The sequence below is a fragment of the Paramisgurnus dabryanus genome, chromosome 3 (genome assembly GCF_030506205.2).
Source record: "Paramisgurnus dabryanus chromosome 3, PD_genome_1.1, whole genome shotgun sequence".
In the NCBI taxonomy this organism is placed as follows: Eukaryota; Metazoa; Chordata; class Actinopteri; order Cypriniformes; family Cobitidae; genus Paramisgurnus; species Paramisgurnus dabryanus.
In genome coordinates, this window is record NC_133339.1 from 32,113,506 (window position 1) to 32,131,338 (window position 17,833).

Genomic DNA, 17,833 nt, shown 5'->3' on the forward strand with positions numbered 1-17,833 from the left:
TGGGGCCTTACAGCATGCTCTGTATTTGGAAGCAAACTTTAGGATTAGGATCCCTTACTATGACGGCTGTTCTTCCTGTGTTTTTGAAGCTTTGATTGTGTTTACAATGCGCAATATAACATGTGTTCATGTTTCACGTGTAAAAAAACGTTGTCTTTTTCACACAATTTACTAATCTCTGTACCTCTGGTTTCACTGTCCTAAATACGGGCTGATGTCTTCCTTGTTCTATGAAGTCCCTCCTTCAGAAATACGTATCGAGTTCTGATTGTGTAGTTTGTTTAGTGTGTTGTGATACGAGAGCAGTGCAGCTTAGCAGAGCCATTTGAGCTTAGCTGGCGACTGACGTATTCCTGTGGGCGGAGTTTAGTCAAAAATTTTAATTAAGGGGTTGTGCACACCAAAACTTTTAAACGCGGATGAAAACACATGGACAACACCGAATGCCAGCTGTTTTTTCAACTGAGTGCCAGCTTTCTTCAGCAGAGCGCTTTGGTAGCTCTGATACTTCAGCTATGAGCCGGTTGGTTGCTGTGGTAATGTCCTGCCCCTCCTCCACTGTGATTGGATGGCCCTGTGAGAACTGACATTGACGAGCAAAGCTTTTCACCCAAAGTTGAATATTACTCTCAGCGCCGAGCACGGGAAAAAACGCAGAGCGCCGGTATTTAGCGCGGAGAAAACCACTAGCTGCTGGCTTATTTAATAAACCGCTGAGCTTCCTTTGGAAACAATTGAAAACATGCGCCGGCTGCGGGTGTGAAAGCTTTGGTGTGCACACCCCCTAACCTCATTCAACCGGGAAGTAGAGGGCTGTAGTCCAAACCGGCCGTTCGCTGAATTCTGTTAAAGAAAATATATCACTTGTAGGTATTATTTATGCTCTAACAGCAACCTTACACACTAACTAAAGATTGAAAATGGGATCAGGAACATGACCTTTAACGCATAATTTGTGATTTGTTTTGTTTAAAGTTTAATTTTTAAGGTAGAAGCATGCCTTCCAAAAAAGGACCACAAGTAAGGCATCTCTTTTAAATTAATGGACTTAATTGTTTCCCTTCTGCCCATACTGATTACAGTTAAATGGCCACATTTTGTGATTAGAGATTTTTAATACATTTTTAGAGAGGACATTTTGTGCAAATGTAGACTTTCTAAAGAGTACTTCACAGTCCCCTTGAGTTATTGCCTTTGTACTAGTCTTTCTATTTTTCTTTTTTATAAAGTCCCCCAGTGGTGGTGGGGCCATTCCATTCATTGACCTATAGATAAGACAGCGGTGTTTCAAAACTTTAAGATTTTCAAAACTTAAGAATTTTTACTTTTCTAGAATTGAAAAAAGTTAAAAAACTGTGGTTTCCTATCAAATACCTTAACTGCTTTTTTATAAAGTTGATCAATGGGTTTTAATGCAGTGACACTAGCAAATGACCAAACTGAAGCAGTGAGAAAAAAATCATATAGTAAAGATAGGATTTGGCAGCCTCTGTTGTAAATTAAAGTGTACAGCTTTAGTTACCTTTTTTATGTGCTTTGTAAAAGTAAGGTTTAAATCTAGTATAATCCCAAAATGCTTAAACTCACCTCCCAAAAACACAGATGATCTACTTTTTGTTAGTAGTTTTTCAGTGGTCGTCTTGCAATCAAAGTCTATAGTTTTTGGTTTCACAGTTTTTTGTAAACATCATCACAACAGTCTTTTTGGTATTAAAAATGAGACAAATTTCATTTAACCAGTTTTTAATTTTGGTTAGTGCATTAGTATCTTTAATGTGTTGAAGTTTAAGCGCCACTGTAGGGTTAGTAAACCATTGCTTTAGATTTTTTTAAACACTTCACAAACTGTATTGCACTTTAAACTTTGATTTGTAAAGTCTTTGATGCATCACTGTTATGTAAGTAGGAAACAGTTATCGCTTCAAAGTGATTTTGAATCACATATCTAACTCTATGGAATAGCATCAGTTTTGTTAATCCAAACCAAAAGTCATCCGCACATGTTTAAAATGTACTAGAATGGGATGCAGATTATTTGAGAATCCAGCTGTAAAATGGGAGGTTGCAAATTCTGCAAAACGCACGACCTTCATTAATTACCTTGAATGATAAAGCTGATAGATTTTTTTTTTTGAGTTACCAAAAATATCTTTCAGAGATTCCAAGTGTGCTTGCTCATGAGGTTTTATGCAGACTTCGAAATGTATCTTATTTTGAAATTCAGTGGAAAATGTGCTTTGTTTCAGACATTTTTTTAGCACAATCAGATAATAAATTTAAATGATCAAACACATTCTGAACTACTAGAAGCTCAAAAAGTCCTTAAAGGCCCTTTTTAATGTGGATTTAATGACGTACGAAGCATGCACTATTTTAAGGATAAACTTTCAGATTGATCTTAAAGCTATTCAACAGCGCCCCCTGACGATCAAATGTAAGAGACGGTCATTTTATAGCTCCACCATATCAAATATCGATTAAAATTAGGAAACCATAAAATAAATCTGCAATAAAGTCAATTGTAATAGAGATCTCTTTATTATAGTGCATTTATCAGATGTTACAAGATGGGTTTAAAAAAAAAAGCTAAAACAAAACCATTTGAAGTAAAAGAAAAACATATGCACACGTTCTTTGCTTTTGTATTATTTTACAGAATTTCGTAAATTAAAGCTTGTCGTCTGAACATAGGGCAGCTAAATGAAATTTGTAAGCTAAATACATTTCCATACACTTTATAAATGCTTATTCAAATAAATCTTAACTACTACAGCAGATCTGTATAATATAACTAAAAGGCCAAAAAACATTATTAGAGTTATGAAACTTGTTGATTTTGATGACTGAAAGTGGAGGGGTTTGTGTCAAAACTAATTAATGTTGCCATCAAGTTTCACACAAGGTGAAACATAAAGCCATTCCCATATGAGAAGTCAGTCGGCACTACTGCAATCATCCAGAATGTGATCTTTACAGCATGTATGTTTAATGCTGTGTTTAACACCGCAGTCGCAATTGGAATATGAAGGAAAGCAAAATGGGTCTGTCAGTTGTGCGTAATTTAAAGATGTGTGTACACTTTTAAAGTTAACTCAGCCTATCTTTCTGCTGGTGCTTGTTTCTTTCAGTGACATTGTTTTAAAATGGATCGGCGCATACGATAAAGCAACCATCTAATAAGGGAAACATGGAGGACAAAAATATGATACATGGAAGAGGGAGAACACGTTTACCATTGGTTAATCTAACTGGCTAAAGTTTGCATTTTGAACTGCAGCTGTTCTCTTGGGTTTGGGAGGACCCGACATGCATTTCCCCTCTGGTCTTATTTTTAAGACCAGCTGATATGTGCCTAGATGTTCGGTTTGCGTTTTTTATATCAGGCACGTTACACTTTGGAAAATGCATGCAACCTTATAAGCCCTTAGTGGCCTTGGCTGAACACTCATGAGATTTGAACTGTATTTATGATGCTGGAAACCTTGAAAGAGACCATAATAACCAAAAATAATAAATCACAATAACAATAAAAATAAAGAAAAGAGCTAAAAGAATCACTGGAGTGGGAGCAGCTCTCAAAAGGCCTCACTGCTCCTGCAGAGGGCGCTCACTCCCCCCACAATCCCATAAACACACACATCAATTCTGCCATCACCTCTTAAATAGCATTCAAAACACATGTAAATCTGTTAGTGCCTGGGATCCAATTTAATGATCATACTACAAGATTTCTTCACCTTTCAATGTTTGAGCTGTGAAGCTCTATGAGATCAACTGAAGCAGACACACATTGAAAAACAAATAGTTTAAGACAACGTTAAGTCGTTTACATACTGACTCCATGTAAACGAAAGGTTTCACACGCTTGTGCTTTAATGCGCTTGACTGAGGAGAGCAGTAGAGAAAATGAGCTGGTGTTCACATGGAAACCCTTGAAAAAGGCTTCCTGTGACAAAAGCATGATTTTCAAATGACGCAAAGAAGAATGGATGGGAAACGTCACTTTATTGTCGGTTTTTCCTTCTTTTTCCCAACCTGATGCAGGTTACAATGAGTTATCAAATGCGGGGGGGGTCAAAAAAATGGCAACTCACACCTTGTAACATTTTAGTCATGCGTGATTGCTTCAAACATTGAGAATATAGGCCTATAGTCTTATTTCAGTGTATTAGAGTAACAGAAATATTAACCATCATTCTTTGCGTGCAGAAAACCATGGGGGATCAGGAGAGAGAAGGGAGAGGAGAAAGAGAGAACCGTGCTGTACAGAGTGTCTATTTTAAAAGGCACAGCAAAGCTGCTCCCACCCTCAGTACACACTCATACACAAACACACACACTTGCGTGTGTATTAGACAGCACTGGGCAGAGCCTCTGACGTACACAAGACTGGACACAAGATAAAGAAATGAATAAACTGGGCAACCGGGTGAGACTGAAACCAGTGCTGTGACCCTTTACACACACACTCGTACACACACACACACACACACAGCGCTGACAGAAGGGGAAAGGGTGGAATGGATCATTTAGCGTTTTTGAGCTGGTTAGAGAGCCAGTCGAGCCCTTCGTACAGGCCGTCGCCGCTGGTGGCGCAGGTGGCCTGGATGTACCAGTTACGGTGACGCAGGGAATGGAGGCCCAGCTTATCTGTGATCTCTGCTGCGTTCATTGCGTTGGGAAGGTCCTGTAGTGATACAAATGAAAAGAGGTGTGCCGTTAGTAGGGTTGGGTATTGTAAGAAAATTTCCGGTTGCAGTTCTGCAGTTCTCAAACGTATGATTTGAGTTTATATGTTGGAGCAAGTGTTTTGTCGTATTACTTGTACAGCATCATTTTGTACATATCATTTTGTATGTGCATACTCACATTGATGCAGATAGGCTTATACCCTCACCTAAAGGATTATTAGGAACACCTGTTCAATTTCTCATTAATGCAATGTTGTGGGGGATGTTTTCTTGGCACACTTTAGGCCCCTTTGTGCCAATTGGGCATCGTTTAAATGCCACAGCCAACCTAAGCATTGTTTCTGACCATATCCATCCCTTTATGACCACCATGTACCCATCCTCTGATGGCTACTTCCAGCAGGATAATTCACCATGTCACAAAGCTTGAATCATTTCAACTTGGTTTCTTGAACATGACAATGAGTTCACTGTACTAAAATGGCCCCCACAGTCACCAGATCTCAACCCAATAGAGCATCTTTGAGATGTTGTGGAATGGGAGCTTCTTGCCCTGGATGTGCATCCCACAAATCTCCATCAACTGCAAGATGCTATCCTATCAATATGGGCCAACATTTCTAAAGAACGCTTTCAGCACCTTGTTGAATCAATGCCATGTAGAATTAAGGGGGTTTTGAAGGCGAAAGGGGGTCAAACACAGTATTAGTATGGTCTTCCTAATAATCCTTTAGGTGAGTGTATATAAGACATACATTTTGAAATCTAAAAATGTAATGAGGATCAGATATATATTTCTTAACAAATGTGCGTGTTCGTAGGCGCCGATTTCTTTTCCGCCGGTGGGTGCTCGTCACAATGTCAAGCAATGCTTAGGTTACTTAGCAACGGCAGACGCTCTGAAGCCCCAAATGCTTTGAAGAGGAGGAAAACGGCACGGTGACGTTTTCCACGTGGTTTTACACATGAAATGTGAAGCAAATGTAAAGAAATTGAGCATGAGCTTGGCCATTTCAGTGGGTGCTTGAGTCGAGCACCCATGGGGTCGGCACCTATGTGCATGTTTATTGTAACACTTTCATCCGTGAAACAACAAATGGTTCAAGTGAGGAACCTTTTTGGGGTTATAATGTCTCCAGCCGTTCTGAAAACGTGTTCTGATGCTGTACTGGTTGTGCATATTGATACTTTTTCACAACCTTGACCAAGAGAGAATATCTTAACTCATTGTTCTGCCCCCAAGCCAGTGGGTCATCATTGATATCAGTTTATACACATAGGGGGCGTGCACACCAAAGCTTTTACGCCTGTGGCCGGCGGATGTTTTCAATTGTTTCCAATGGAAGTTCGGCGTTTTTCAAATAAGCAAATAAGCTAGCAGCCAGCGGTTTTATTCCGCGGGGAAAACCGGCGCTCTGCGGTTTTTCCACACTCGGTGCTGAGCAACAAGAGTTGAAAGAGATTCAACTTTGGGTGAAAAGCTCCGCTTGTCAATGTCAGTTCCCACACGGCCGTCCAATCACAGCGGAGGAGGGGCGGGACAAGTATCACAACAACCAACCGGCTCACAGTTCAAGTATCACTGCTACCAAAGCGCTCGGCTGAAAAAAGCTGGCAACCGGTGTCCTCCAGGCGTTTTTAGCCGCGTTAAAAGTTTTGGTGTGCACAACCCCAACTCTAGTCTGCTGGCTGTTTGCGTTTACACGAACTTGAAGACATTTTGCTGGAGTGTATTTTATATTTTTCATAGTTTGTGACATGCACATCACCGCGGGGCGCACTGTACCATCAACAGCCCTAGAATCCACACTTTTGACTTTCTTTTAGACATGTTTGACACGAAGTATAAAAAGCTTACCTCAGCAGTGCGAGTGTTTTCTGTGGTAAGCTGCGTTAATGTGGTTGCGTGACTGTAAACAGTGGCTCAACGTAATTAATATTCATGAGGTAAGACATGGCTATTTAAAGTGACCGCTCCCAGCGCTTTGCCCGTGCATCACAACAGAACCGCTTTAGAATCGAAACTTAAGATTTATGTGCATTTCGATTCCTTTTAAAAAACAGAACCGATTCTTATTCAGAACCGGTTCTCGGTTCCCAACCCTAGTTACTAACTGCTAGGGTTGGGAACCGAGAACCGGTTCTGAATAAGAATCTTTAGGCACCTTACCATTTGATCTAATTTCTATTCAAGGACTTAAGCATCCTGTATAAAAGCTGTTTTAGAAATAGAGCAAGTGCTCATATCAAAGCTGTGTAAATGAAAGTCTGCTTCCCTCTTCTATGCTTTTTTAAATAACAAAACTTAGTAAATAAATAACATTTTGGTGCATTGATACAGTATATCTCCAAGTAAACAAACTCTTTACTCACACCTATTAGTAACTCTAAGCATTTGCAGATATACCTAAAGCGATGTATGACAATCAGAAAAGATCCAAACATGCTTTAGGATTGCAGACACCGCCTGCATTCAGATCAGGAAATGTTGGTCTGCTGTCGCTCACCTGTTTGTTAGCAAAGACGAGGAGCACAGCATCTCTCAACTCATCCTCTGCCAGCATCCTTGTCAACTCCTCCCTCGCCTCATTAACTCGCTCTCTGTCGTTACTGTCCACAACAAAAATCAGGCCTGCAAAAGAGAGAGATGGACACTGAATATGGCTTAAATATCCAAGTGATGCTCAATTTCTGTATGTGTGGACACTGACCCTGTGTGTTCTGGAAATAGTGCCTCCAGAGCGGTCGGATCTTATCCTGACCGCCCACATCCCACACCGTGAAACTGATGTTCTTATACTCTACTGTCTCAACATTAAAACCTGTACAAAGAGACAGACGGCAAGTTAAACAACAGCTTAGAGAGGAATGAGGGGTGAGGGGGCATGAACTGACTGCGGCTCACACTGGGCCCCGGCTCTCATAACACTACTGCCCAAGGCAAAGATTTTTTACCATACACACACAGTGAACAAAGACAGACAGGACATTTCAATAAAAACTGGAAACAGATGGGGGTTGGTGAAAAGCTTAAGTTAAAAGAAAAACAATTAAAGAGTCATATACAAAAACTAGATTAGTCCTATAATTATGGAGGACCACAAGAGTCATGCAAAATGTAATAAAGAACTTCAATATTTAATAACTACCTGGACAATAAAAATAGCAATTAATACATTAATAAAATTCATTAATTAATCTAAATAGTTCAAATTAATATAACAATTTACAAAAACAACATAAAACACTCTACAAGTTCATCATTTTAAATTGCATTTACAAATTCTTAGTTAAATAATGGAATTTCCAAATTTATTTCAAAAAGCAATTTAAAAAGAGAAATAAGTAACTGGATTTATAAATTGAACCACAAATGCAGGTTTAAATTAGGCTTTTAAAAGGGCATTAACGTTTAACATTTCTGTTTTCATTTTCCCGATGGTTCTCCTTATTCTTTTCGCTATTGGATTAGCTTTTCGTTTTAGCCTCTCTATTTAGCTTCTCCGTGACTCTTTGGGTCCTCAACAGAGATCTATAAATCTGCGCATGACGTACAATCAGAGCCAATCAGCGAGCTTGTTACATCCTCCTGGCCATAGCTAATTTGCATTTCTCATTTGACCATTTGCAAGGACCCAAAGAGTCACAGAAAAGCTAAATAGAGAGTAGGGCTGCACGATGTGAGGAAAAGTTGCGATGTGCGATGACATTGTTTAATGTTACGATGACGATGTGAGTTGCAATAAATATTTTATATTTTTTCATGTTTTAGGGGCCATTCACATGTCGCGCCTAAAAACGCGTGGAACACGCTAGACACGTAGGTTATTGTCACATGAAAAAAGTTAAAATGTTTTTGAAAAGCCTGGAAAAACGAGCGCGTCGCACCACGTGCGAGTCGTGACTGCGGCGCTTCCAGAGCGCACATACATTTGAAATAATGAACTTGAGCGCGCAATAGGTGCAATATGTGAATCACCGCTTCCACAGTACCTGTGTTTGCGGCGTCATCTCTCCTAAATCCAAAATAATTCCATGATATAGCTCAAGTGCTGTTCCTTTTCACCACAAGGTCTTTGTCTGACAAAACATTTTCCTCACTCTTCTCTCCTTTCTCCACCATCGTTTTTGCTAACAGGCACAGCATCGCAACTGACACCTCACAAATCAATTGGGCGTAGCTGACTTGGAGTTCCCCTGATTGGCCTAATAGCATGAACGCGCAAACCATCCAAAGTTTGCGTCCCAAACTGCCTACTTCAAAACTATATAGTATGCAAAGAGTACAAGAAGTAGTGCTTTTCGCCTACTATATAGTATGGAAGTATGCGGTTTGGGACGCAGGGCATGTCTTCAGGACTAAACGTGATAGGTCAAACGTTTATTACATGCGCTTACCGTTTTCCCTTCATTCATCGCGTCAAGGCTGTCTGTTGCAATGTGTTCATCGCGTGAGTTCCTTTTCGCGATGACGATAAAAATTTGATGTATTGTTCAGCCCTAATAGAGAGGCTAAAACGAAAAGCAAATCAAAAGCGAAAAGAATAAGGATAACCATCGGGAAATGAAAACAGAAATGTTAAACGGAAATGCCCTTTTAAATGGCTAATTTAAACCTGTATTTGTAGTTCAATTTATAAATCCAGTTATTTATTTCTCTTTTTAAATCGCTTTTTGAACAAATTAAATAATGGAATTTCAAAATGTAAGAATTTGTAAATGCAATTTAAATTATGAACTTATTGAGTGTTTTATGTTGTTTTTGTAAATTGTTATATTACTTTGAACTATTTATTAATGGATTAATATTTCATTTCTACGTTATTTTTATAATCTAACTTTTTATTGCCTAATAAAATGTTACATAATGATTTTTTTTGTAAATTTGTCTATTTATTTATAGATTAATTAATGAAATTTTAAACAAATCTATTAATTGCTATTTTTATTGTCCAGGTAGTTAATAAATATTGAAGTTCTTTATTACATTTTGCATGACTCTTGTGGTCCTCCATATATAATAGATTCAGGTGATGTGCTAAAATGAGTGGCAATAAATTGAATAATTCAAACATAAAAAAATTAATAAATCACTCATCAAATTGACAAATTAAGATGAATTGTCGTTTAAGTCACTTCCATATTGGTTGCCCCTCAGTCTATACTGAAAATCTCACTTTTTTAATAAAAATAATTATATGGGTTCAGTAGTCCATCTCTACAAAATGATCTTGTAGAACAACAGCTTAGCAGTCAGGTATAGCATTGAATACTACGCAATAATAGTGTGATAGGGTATATCGGTTCAACAGACCAATAGTGGGGATGGTGGTGACTATCTCTCCAAGTTTCAGTTTGTAAAGGATTGTGGTTTTTCCAGCAGCGTCCAATCCCACCATCAAAATTCTCATCTCTTTCTTCCCAAAGAGATTCTTAAAGAGGCCTGCAAACATGTTCCCCATGATGGCAGATCTGAAGAGAGGAACAGAGAGTACGGTAAATATCTTGATTGTGACATCAATACTCAAACTAAACAGCCGTCATTTAGTCGGATAAAGAAATCAGATAACATAATTTATAGTTATTTAGTCCAAAATAATTTTCACAGAAAACAATGGTAGTAAAAAATTCATGATGGGTATTTTTAATTGTGATGGTAACTCCTTGAATGTTATGAGTGCTATAGATGTAGGTTATAGTTCAGCCACATCTGTAAGTAATGAAACAAGTCTAGTTTAAACCTGATTCACCATGTGAAGAAACAAGAGAAGGGAGGAGAAGAAAAGAAAAAACAATAGGCTTAGTTATGAGGTGAATGCCGGATGCCAGAGGTAGAAAGAAGAGTACAGGAGGAAACCAGAAACCTGAACAACCTGTAAGAGGAGACACCTACCATCTGAATTAATCAGAGAGGGAGAGATGCTGCACCCTATCTACTGAGTTAAACTTTAATCTGAACTCTAACTCAAGAGATTAACTGCAGTTTCATACAAAGAGGCCTACACAACCCTATTCACAACCAGGACAGATGTGTTATTTATTGTGCGTTTCTTGTACCTAAAAGATATAGAGCCAAATATTTTGAAAACTGTTAGACATTGTCAAGTTAAAAAAGACTTACTTTGGTGTTACCAATTTCAATTTTTTGAAGTTGATCCAACATTTCACTTTTTACAGTGAAGCGTATCTAATCAGTGATCAGCCTCCATGAGCAAAGTTACACACAAAGCACACAATGTACACAAGATGACATGGTGCAGGAAAATAGAGATGATTCTCAAGTAAGAGCCAAATTTCTGGGAAAGTGGAGACTAGGGCTGCAACTAACGATTATTTTAATAATCGATTAATCTGTCGATTATTTGTTCGATTAATCGATAAATCGGATAAAAAACAAAAAACAAGAAAAGCATTCATTTCCAACCCCTTATTCAAAACAGAACTAAAATCTTTAGAAAGTGCACAAACTTGTTGCTCATTGAACACACCTGAGCTGTTACAATAATAATAAAATAAAAATGGACTAACACAAAAAAATACACACATGTATGCTTTACATCTGCCAAATATATAGACTTTTTATGATGCATTTCCCATCAAGAAGCATTTCTTGGTGGGATCAAAAAGATAGTATACGAGTACACTCTCAGAAATAAAAGTACAAAAGTTGTCACTGGACAGTACCCTTTCAAAAAGGTACACCTTTGTACCCAAAAAGTGCATATTAGTACTTCAAAAGTACATATTGGCAGTTCAAAGATACATATTTGTACCTAAATGGTACATATTAGGACCTTTTATAAAGGGTACTGCCCCAGTGACAGCTTTGTACCTTATATTTGACTTTATGTGTTTTCTCTGATCGGATAGCTATCTCATTTGTTAAAACTGTTCCATTACATTTGGCCACATAAATGCGTCTTGTGAAAACGGAAAATGCGTCTTCTACTCCCGCGCAAAATGCAAATACACCATTCATTACTTCGCCTTAAAAAATGTAAGACGATGTTTTTGCAACAAAAGGCGGCACTAACTGTATGATGTACTGTATGTTGGGCCGGGCACGCGCGTCTCCTTGCTCTGCATGAGCTGGAGCGCGCAGTACAGAACAGCAGGAGAGTGACGCGCGATGATTTAACATACAGGTCTATGACGGGGAAAAGCGTCCATACAACTCTCTCTCAACGTTATATTTCTTTGTTTAATATCATTAGAGTTTGTCATTGGAGTTTTTTTTCGTTCTAGAAACTCGCTGTCGTCGCTCCATAAAGCATAAGCGTGTCGTCTTTGTTTGATTACCTCTTTGCCGGCTATAACTTCCAGGTGACGCGCTTACGTTTGGAAGGAGTAAAACACTGACATGTGGTTTTCCTCTACCTTTGCCGTTTTTTTTATATTTTCCCCGCCGCCCTGTAATTTCTCCGCCCTGTCTATGAGGCGCCGAACTCTGCAAGCAACAGTGCGCGAGAGAGACCGACGCTCCGTCCCAAACCGCATACTTCCATACTATATAGTAGGCAAAAAGCACTACTTCTCGTACTCTTTGCCTACTATATAGTAAGGAATTAGGCGGTTTGGAACGCAGTGCGAGTGTGTTCACTCCGCTTCGCGCTTAACTGAAGTTTTTCCTTTTTTTTTTTTATTAAACGTCTCTGCGTCACGCTACACAACGAATCGATTATGAAATTCGTTGCCAACACTTTTAGTAATCGATTTTTATCGATTTAATCGATTCGTTGTTGCAGCCCTAGTGGAGACAACGCTAACCCCATTCACACAGAACTTTGATCCCAGAATATTTTCGTAAAATTGGCAGAGAGCCTTCTGTGTGAACACAAACAACATCTGTAAACGTGGACCTAGTAACATTTCCGTAACATACACTGAAAGTGTTCTGTGTGAACAAAAGGCAGAAACAATTGGAACAAGAATATATTGTTCAGCTTTTTGACATGGAAGATTTAAATGCAGATTAACATTCACGTCAAGAAATATCTGAAAGCTAGACTAAAGCAGAGATCAGGGGGCTCTTCACTATCCGTGCTGAAGCTGAGATCATTAAGCAGCATAACAGAACAGCCCATGCGCTTGGTTTCTCTCTAGAGAAATTTTTATCTAACCATTAAAACCAGAATCCAGAAAGATACAAACGGAAAACACAGAATTTGAGAATAAATAAAACAGAATTTGGAAAAAATTAAAAACTTATTGTGTAAGGCCCTATTTAAAGAGAAGCACATGACTGCTATATTTGTTTGGAAATAATTAGAGGTCAACCGATTTATCGGGGAGGCCGATAATTTGGCAGGCACATCTGCGGGCACCAAACCGGATTAGTACTCAACGCTCCCGATTTGCGAACTGACTCCTTTTCTACTATTTTTAAAAATACTTTGGCTTAAATAGTGACATTTTTACATTTAAAATATCTGCTAATGATGAGGACAATTTGATTATTATGTACAAACAGAAAATTGTCAAACATATCGGCCAAAAAAATCTGCATCATATATCGGTCATCATCTGCCCTGATTTCTAAATATCGGTCGACCTCTAGAAATAATATAGTTTAATGATGTGGCATAAATAAATAAATAAATTAAATGAGCACAATGTACTGAAACAATCGAGCCAGCGCATGATCGTCATGTTAATATTGTTTCACGCTGATTTTTTTGTTGAGGAAAAACTAGCATATAAATGTTGCAGTTGCTTGTCGTCCTCAGCGGTTGGCTTGTCAGTAGCACAGTAATAGCCCTAATCATCTGTATTGTCATCTAGGTCTAATTGTGGCAAAAAGGTTACCCTTTAAAAATGTTGTGAGAACACACCCATTGTGATGTCGGAGTAGTGTGCAATTACTAAAGGAAGTCAGGGTGGGGCTTCAGAATACAGAGACAGCGTGGAGCACGCATTCCCCACTTTAACAAAACTACTACACAAGCATCAAATTATGTGGAAAAACACCCATGATGGTGATAACATCAGAAAAAGAGATCACTGTAGCTGCAGTGAAGTCCTGTAAACTGACTCACTTTCAGAAGTAAGATTACAAACATTTCCACAGTAAGACTCACAATTACCAACAAACAGCATGTCTCTAAAGTAAGGCCAGGTTGAAAAAAAAAAGCTATCGAACAGATGGGAAAACATTTTTGAAAATGAAGCTGTTAATTTGTTTTAGATAAAGGCACCATTTGGCATATCAACCACAAATTAAGTCACATATATTATTTATGAGACCCAAACAAGTTTAATTATTAAATTGACATGGTAAGCAAGACGCTTTCTCTAGTAATAACTGTGCAATAACCACACACTGAACCTGAACCCTGCCTCCATTATTAGTGTTATAAAGTAATGGGACTCAAAAAGTATTTTATAATCTGGTCCTGAATAAATATAAGTCATGGAGTTCAATGAACAGGTTTATTAATCAATACGCACATCTATAGAACTGGAGCTGAACATTGTGTTCTGATGTGATCTTTCTCCACTGTGATTCATACTGTCCCTCAATGCAGCAATGCTTTACAAATCATGCATCACATGTGATGATTATTGCTGACAGTATTGTTTCCGCTGGTTTCAACAGATTGACCTACTCATGCTGTAACTGATAGAATTTAAGGTTGAGCTCTAGCTTATATGATGGCACCCACCTTACTATGAAGCCCTCAGCTTTATACTTCAACTGCACAGTAACTTTCACATTAAGGATGGGACGATTAATCGTGCATCTTCTGAATAAATACATTTGAATGAATTACGGTGAAATGCCGCCACATCCAAAAGCCAGAGGGCACTCTCGTGCAGAAACGCCATGTGTGCCACAGAAGAAGAACCATTACAAATGCTATTCCAAGAAATGTCTATAAACATATTAAAATATCTGTTCTTCAAATAGTTTCAGGTGTTTTCATGGTGATAAAAAATATTTTGAATGATTTTGTCTGACGAGTGTTGCTTTTTTAAATGCACGTTGTTGCAAACAACTCAGACTCGTAATGATTTTAGATTGATAAAGACTTCCTACTGACCAAAGACCTGTAGTACACGCACAAGCTGGACATGAAACACAGAATCCGAGTCTTGTGATTCAGAATCGATTTCAGACAGGTATTTTTAATGGGAAACACCATGCATCATCACAGCCCTATTGCACGCATAGTAAAAAATGTACACTAAACTTTACAAATTAAACACAGAGGAGGTTTATTTTTCCAACAGGGAGTACCAACAAACAACATTCCTGCTGTTTGAGAAGAAAGACAAAGCAAACGCAGTCATAAATTTTTAAGATCTAATTTCTATTATACAGTTAACAAACTGCAGATATTTATTACAACCAATCCAACCTGTGCTATAGTGTCTGTAACATTAAAGGATGATTCTCAACTGACACTTCAAAGCTCTGTAATGTTTACCGATAATGCAATTAAAGGGATAGTTCACACAAAATGGAAAATTGTCTCATCATTTACTCACTCTCATGTTGTTACAAACCTGTAAATACTTCTTTGTTCCAATGAACACGAAGGTGAATATTTTAAGGAATGTTTGTAACCAAACCGTTCATGAGCTAAGGCTGTGCAATTAATCGTCTTTAAATTTCTATTTCGAAGATAATTTAGTTAATTTAATTAGGGTGCCGCATTCAGTTTCTGTCATTTGGTTGTGCGTTTCTAATCCAGAGCGTCATAAGCAGCTGCGCCTCACTCTTGCATCTGTCCGAACAAAAAGTAGTAATTATTATATGTTGGTTCAGTTTTATGCGTTTCAAGCAAGCTGAGGCTAACTATCCCTCTTGTTTAAAATATATTCAGCTGTATCTTGGCGCCTTAGCTCTATCTATCTGATATGATTATTTTTTTATACTATGGAAGTGAATGGGGCTTATGTTTGGTAATATAATATCTTCCTTCATCTTTATCAGAACAAATAAATGTATGCAGGTCTGTAACAACATGAGAGTGAGTAAATGATGACAGAATTATCATTTTTAGGTGAACTATCCCTTTAAGTGATACCCATGCTCCTTAAATGCAACTTTAATTATATATTTTGGTTCATATAAAAGGACAACTAAGAACCACATAACAAGTGTCAAATATAAAAAGACATATGGACTTCTTACACGCACTTCTAAAGGGGACTAAATAAGTCATGTGTGACAAAAGTATTTTATACACACAGCATTTAGGAGGCAGACTAGGAAGTGAGAGCCCAACAGAAGCTAAAGGAAAGTCACATGACAACATCTGATTCCACACGGAATTTCAATGTTACGACAGACACACAGCCAAGCTCAGCGAGAAGGGTTTCCTAAATCAATTAACATCAATGGCAGTCAGGGCGACAGGGTGTCTATGGCTACTTGTAAAACAACTTTTTACTAAATGTGAAAAAACCAACAGTAAAACCACAGCTGAAAGTTACACTATCAACATGGTAAATCAATCATTTATACGCATCACACGCCTGTATTTCTCATTTAGAGTCAACGTGGCCTGGATGTGAACTGAAATTGGTTCAATCATCTTTTACGATGATCTAAGATCCCTTCACCATGTCGTCATCTAGTGTTTGACAATGATTTGTTTGCTTATCATATAATGGGAAAAGGTGTGATAGTTTTCTTACAACCCGCATATCAAAAAGCTTTACATCTAGTCAAGTTTACAGACTGGATTGCAGTCAGATCAAAGACCCTATCAGCCGAGGAAACATCACACGATTGCATACTGTATGATCAAAGCTCAGCAACACGGCCATACAAATTAACTGATCTATAACTGATTCTCATCCACAAACGCTATAAGCTACTACATTAAACGAATTGATTTAAAAGTCGGTGATTGTAAATGCAGCGTTCTAGTTGTGTCGGGCCGACGTTCATATTCTGCTAACGTGCTAAGGGCGCAGGCAATGTAACGTTAGCAAGATCACCAATGTTTACTTAACTGCTGTACATTTTTAATCAGATCACTCATAACTAACTCTTCCACGTACCTAGACTGTAACTACACAAGTAAACATAAAAATAGTGGCGAAATGCATGTATAATGGGATGAGTAAGAGAACTGCTTTACAGTTCCACATCAGCTAAGCAAACATCCGTTTAGTTAGCCTGTTAGCCTCCCTAACTCAAGCGATCCTTCAAAACCGAGCTCTCGTCTTCTGATAGCAAAATGAAGATTACAATAAAAACGATCAAACTCTCTTAACATCCGTCAAAATGACAACGCATAACCCGCTGTTTGCGTATTACTTACCTTTTGATGCAATTTCGCTACAATTTCCCGGTTCTCCTCGTCACCGCTAAAAACAAAATGGCGTCTTTCTCTAGTCCGAGGACGGTGGCGTCATGTGTCCCGCCCTCAGTAAAGTGCTGCCCAATCAAATTGCCAAAAGGTTCTCTGAAAACCCGCCCTCTTAACGGCTTAGCCCAATGATAGCATCGTGGGCGTAAATAATTGGAGGGCAGAGGTAAGCTTGTACAGGCCACCTCCTTTCATGCAAATTGTAAAATTGAAAATGTTAGACAAATATATGCTGTTTTCGAGTTGCTGGTTTTCTTTATATATAGCTACTAAAATCTATTTAATTACGAAGTAAACGGATAAATAAATGTAGGTTTGTAGGAGTGCTGAAATGTTAATATATAGCCGCTTGATTGCTTCAATGGGTTTGATGACGTTACCCTCTAGTGGCAGAGATACTACAGCGTGGCAGGTGCTTAGCAGTGCTATTTTGTAACCTACTGCATGCATAAATAAATAATTGATACTTTTTCCATTTGCTATCTCCTAAAATTGCACTCCATACAACGTAATACTAATAATTCCATAATTTAATAATCATTTAACAAATTATTTAGACAGCCTGAAAAATGCTAAAACTTCATTGTTATAGTAAAGGAGACTGGCCTATAATCAGTAGTCCACCAGATGGTGTAATGTTCTCGTATACACACTGAGCATATTTCTTGTGGATGCTATAGTTAAGTCAATAGAGGGTGCTACAGATAAGACACCACAACAGTTTCTTTCTAAAACTAAAGTAGCACAGCTATAGCTACTTGCAGCTCTTTGATGTCTATTTAACCTGCATTTAAATGGCAGACCTTAAAATTGTACATC

The 17,833-nt window shown here is 38.2% G+C and overlaps 1 protein-coding gene across 1 annotated transcript; it reads right to left on the reverse strand.

Moving 5' to 3' along the window:
* Positions 1–2,515: 2,515 nt before the first annotated feature.
* Positions 2,516–17,096, reverse strand: arf2a (ARF GTPase 2a). Its single transcript, XM_065255514.2, has 5 exons — positions 16,967–17,096; positions 10,006–10,163; positions 7,403–7,513; positions 7,199–7,323; positions 2,516–4,687 (listed from the first exon to the last, which is right to left on the reverse strand). The coding sequence occupies exons 2-5, from the start codon at positions 10,151–10,153 to the stop codon at positions 4,526–4,528; spliced, it is 546 nt and encodes a 181-aa protein (XP_065111586.1). The 5' UTR covers positions 10,154–10,163; positions 16,967–17,096; the 3' UTR covers positions 2,516–4,525.
* Between the last annotated feature and the right edge of the window lie 737 nt (positions 17,097–17,833).

Bases quoted from the DNA above. Each gene is read 5' to 3' on its own strand.
- arf2a (XM_065255514.2), bottom strand. From the start codon at position 10,153: ATGGGGAACATGTTTGCAGGCCTCTTTAAGAATCTCTTTGGGAAGAAA. The intron at 7,324-7,402 runs GTCAGTGTCCAC...TCTCTTTTGCAG, and splicing joins CTATTTCCAGAACACACAGG to GCCTGATTTTTGTTGTGGAC. The intron at 4,688-7,198 runs GTGAGCGACAGC...GTATCACTACAG, and splicing joins TCGTCTTTGCTAACAAACAG to GACCTTCCCAACGCAATGAA.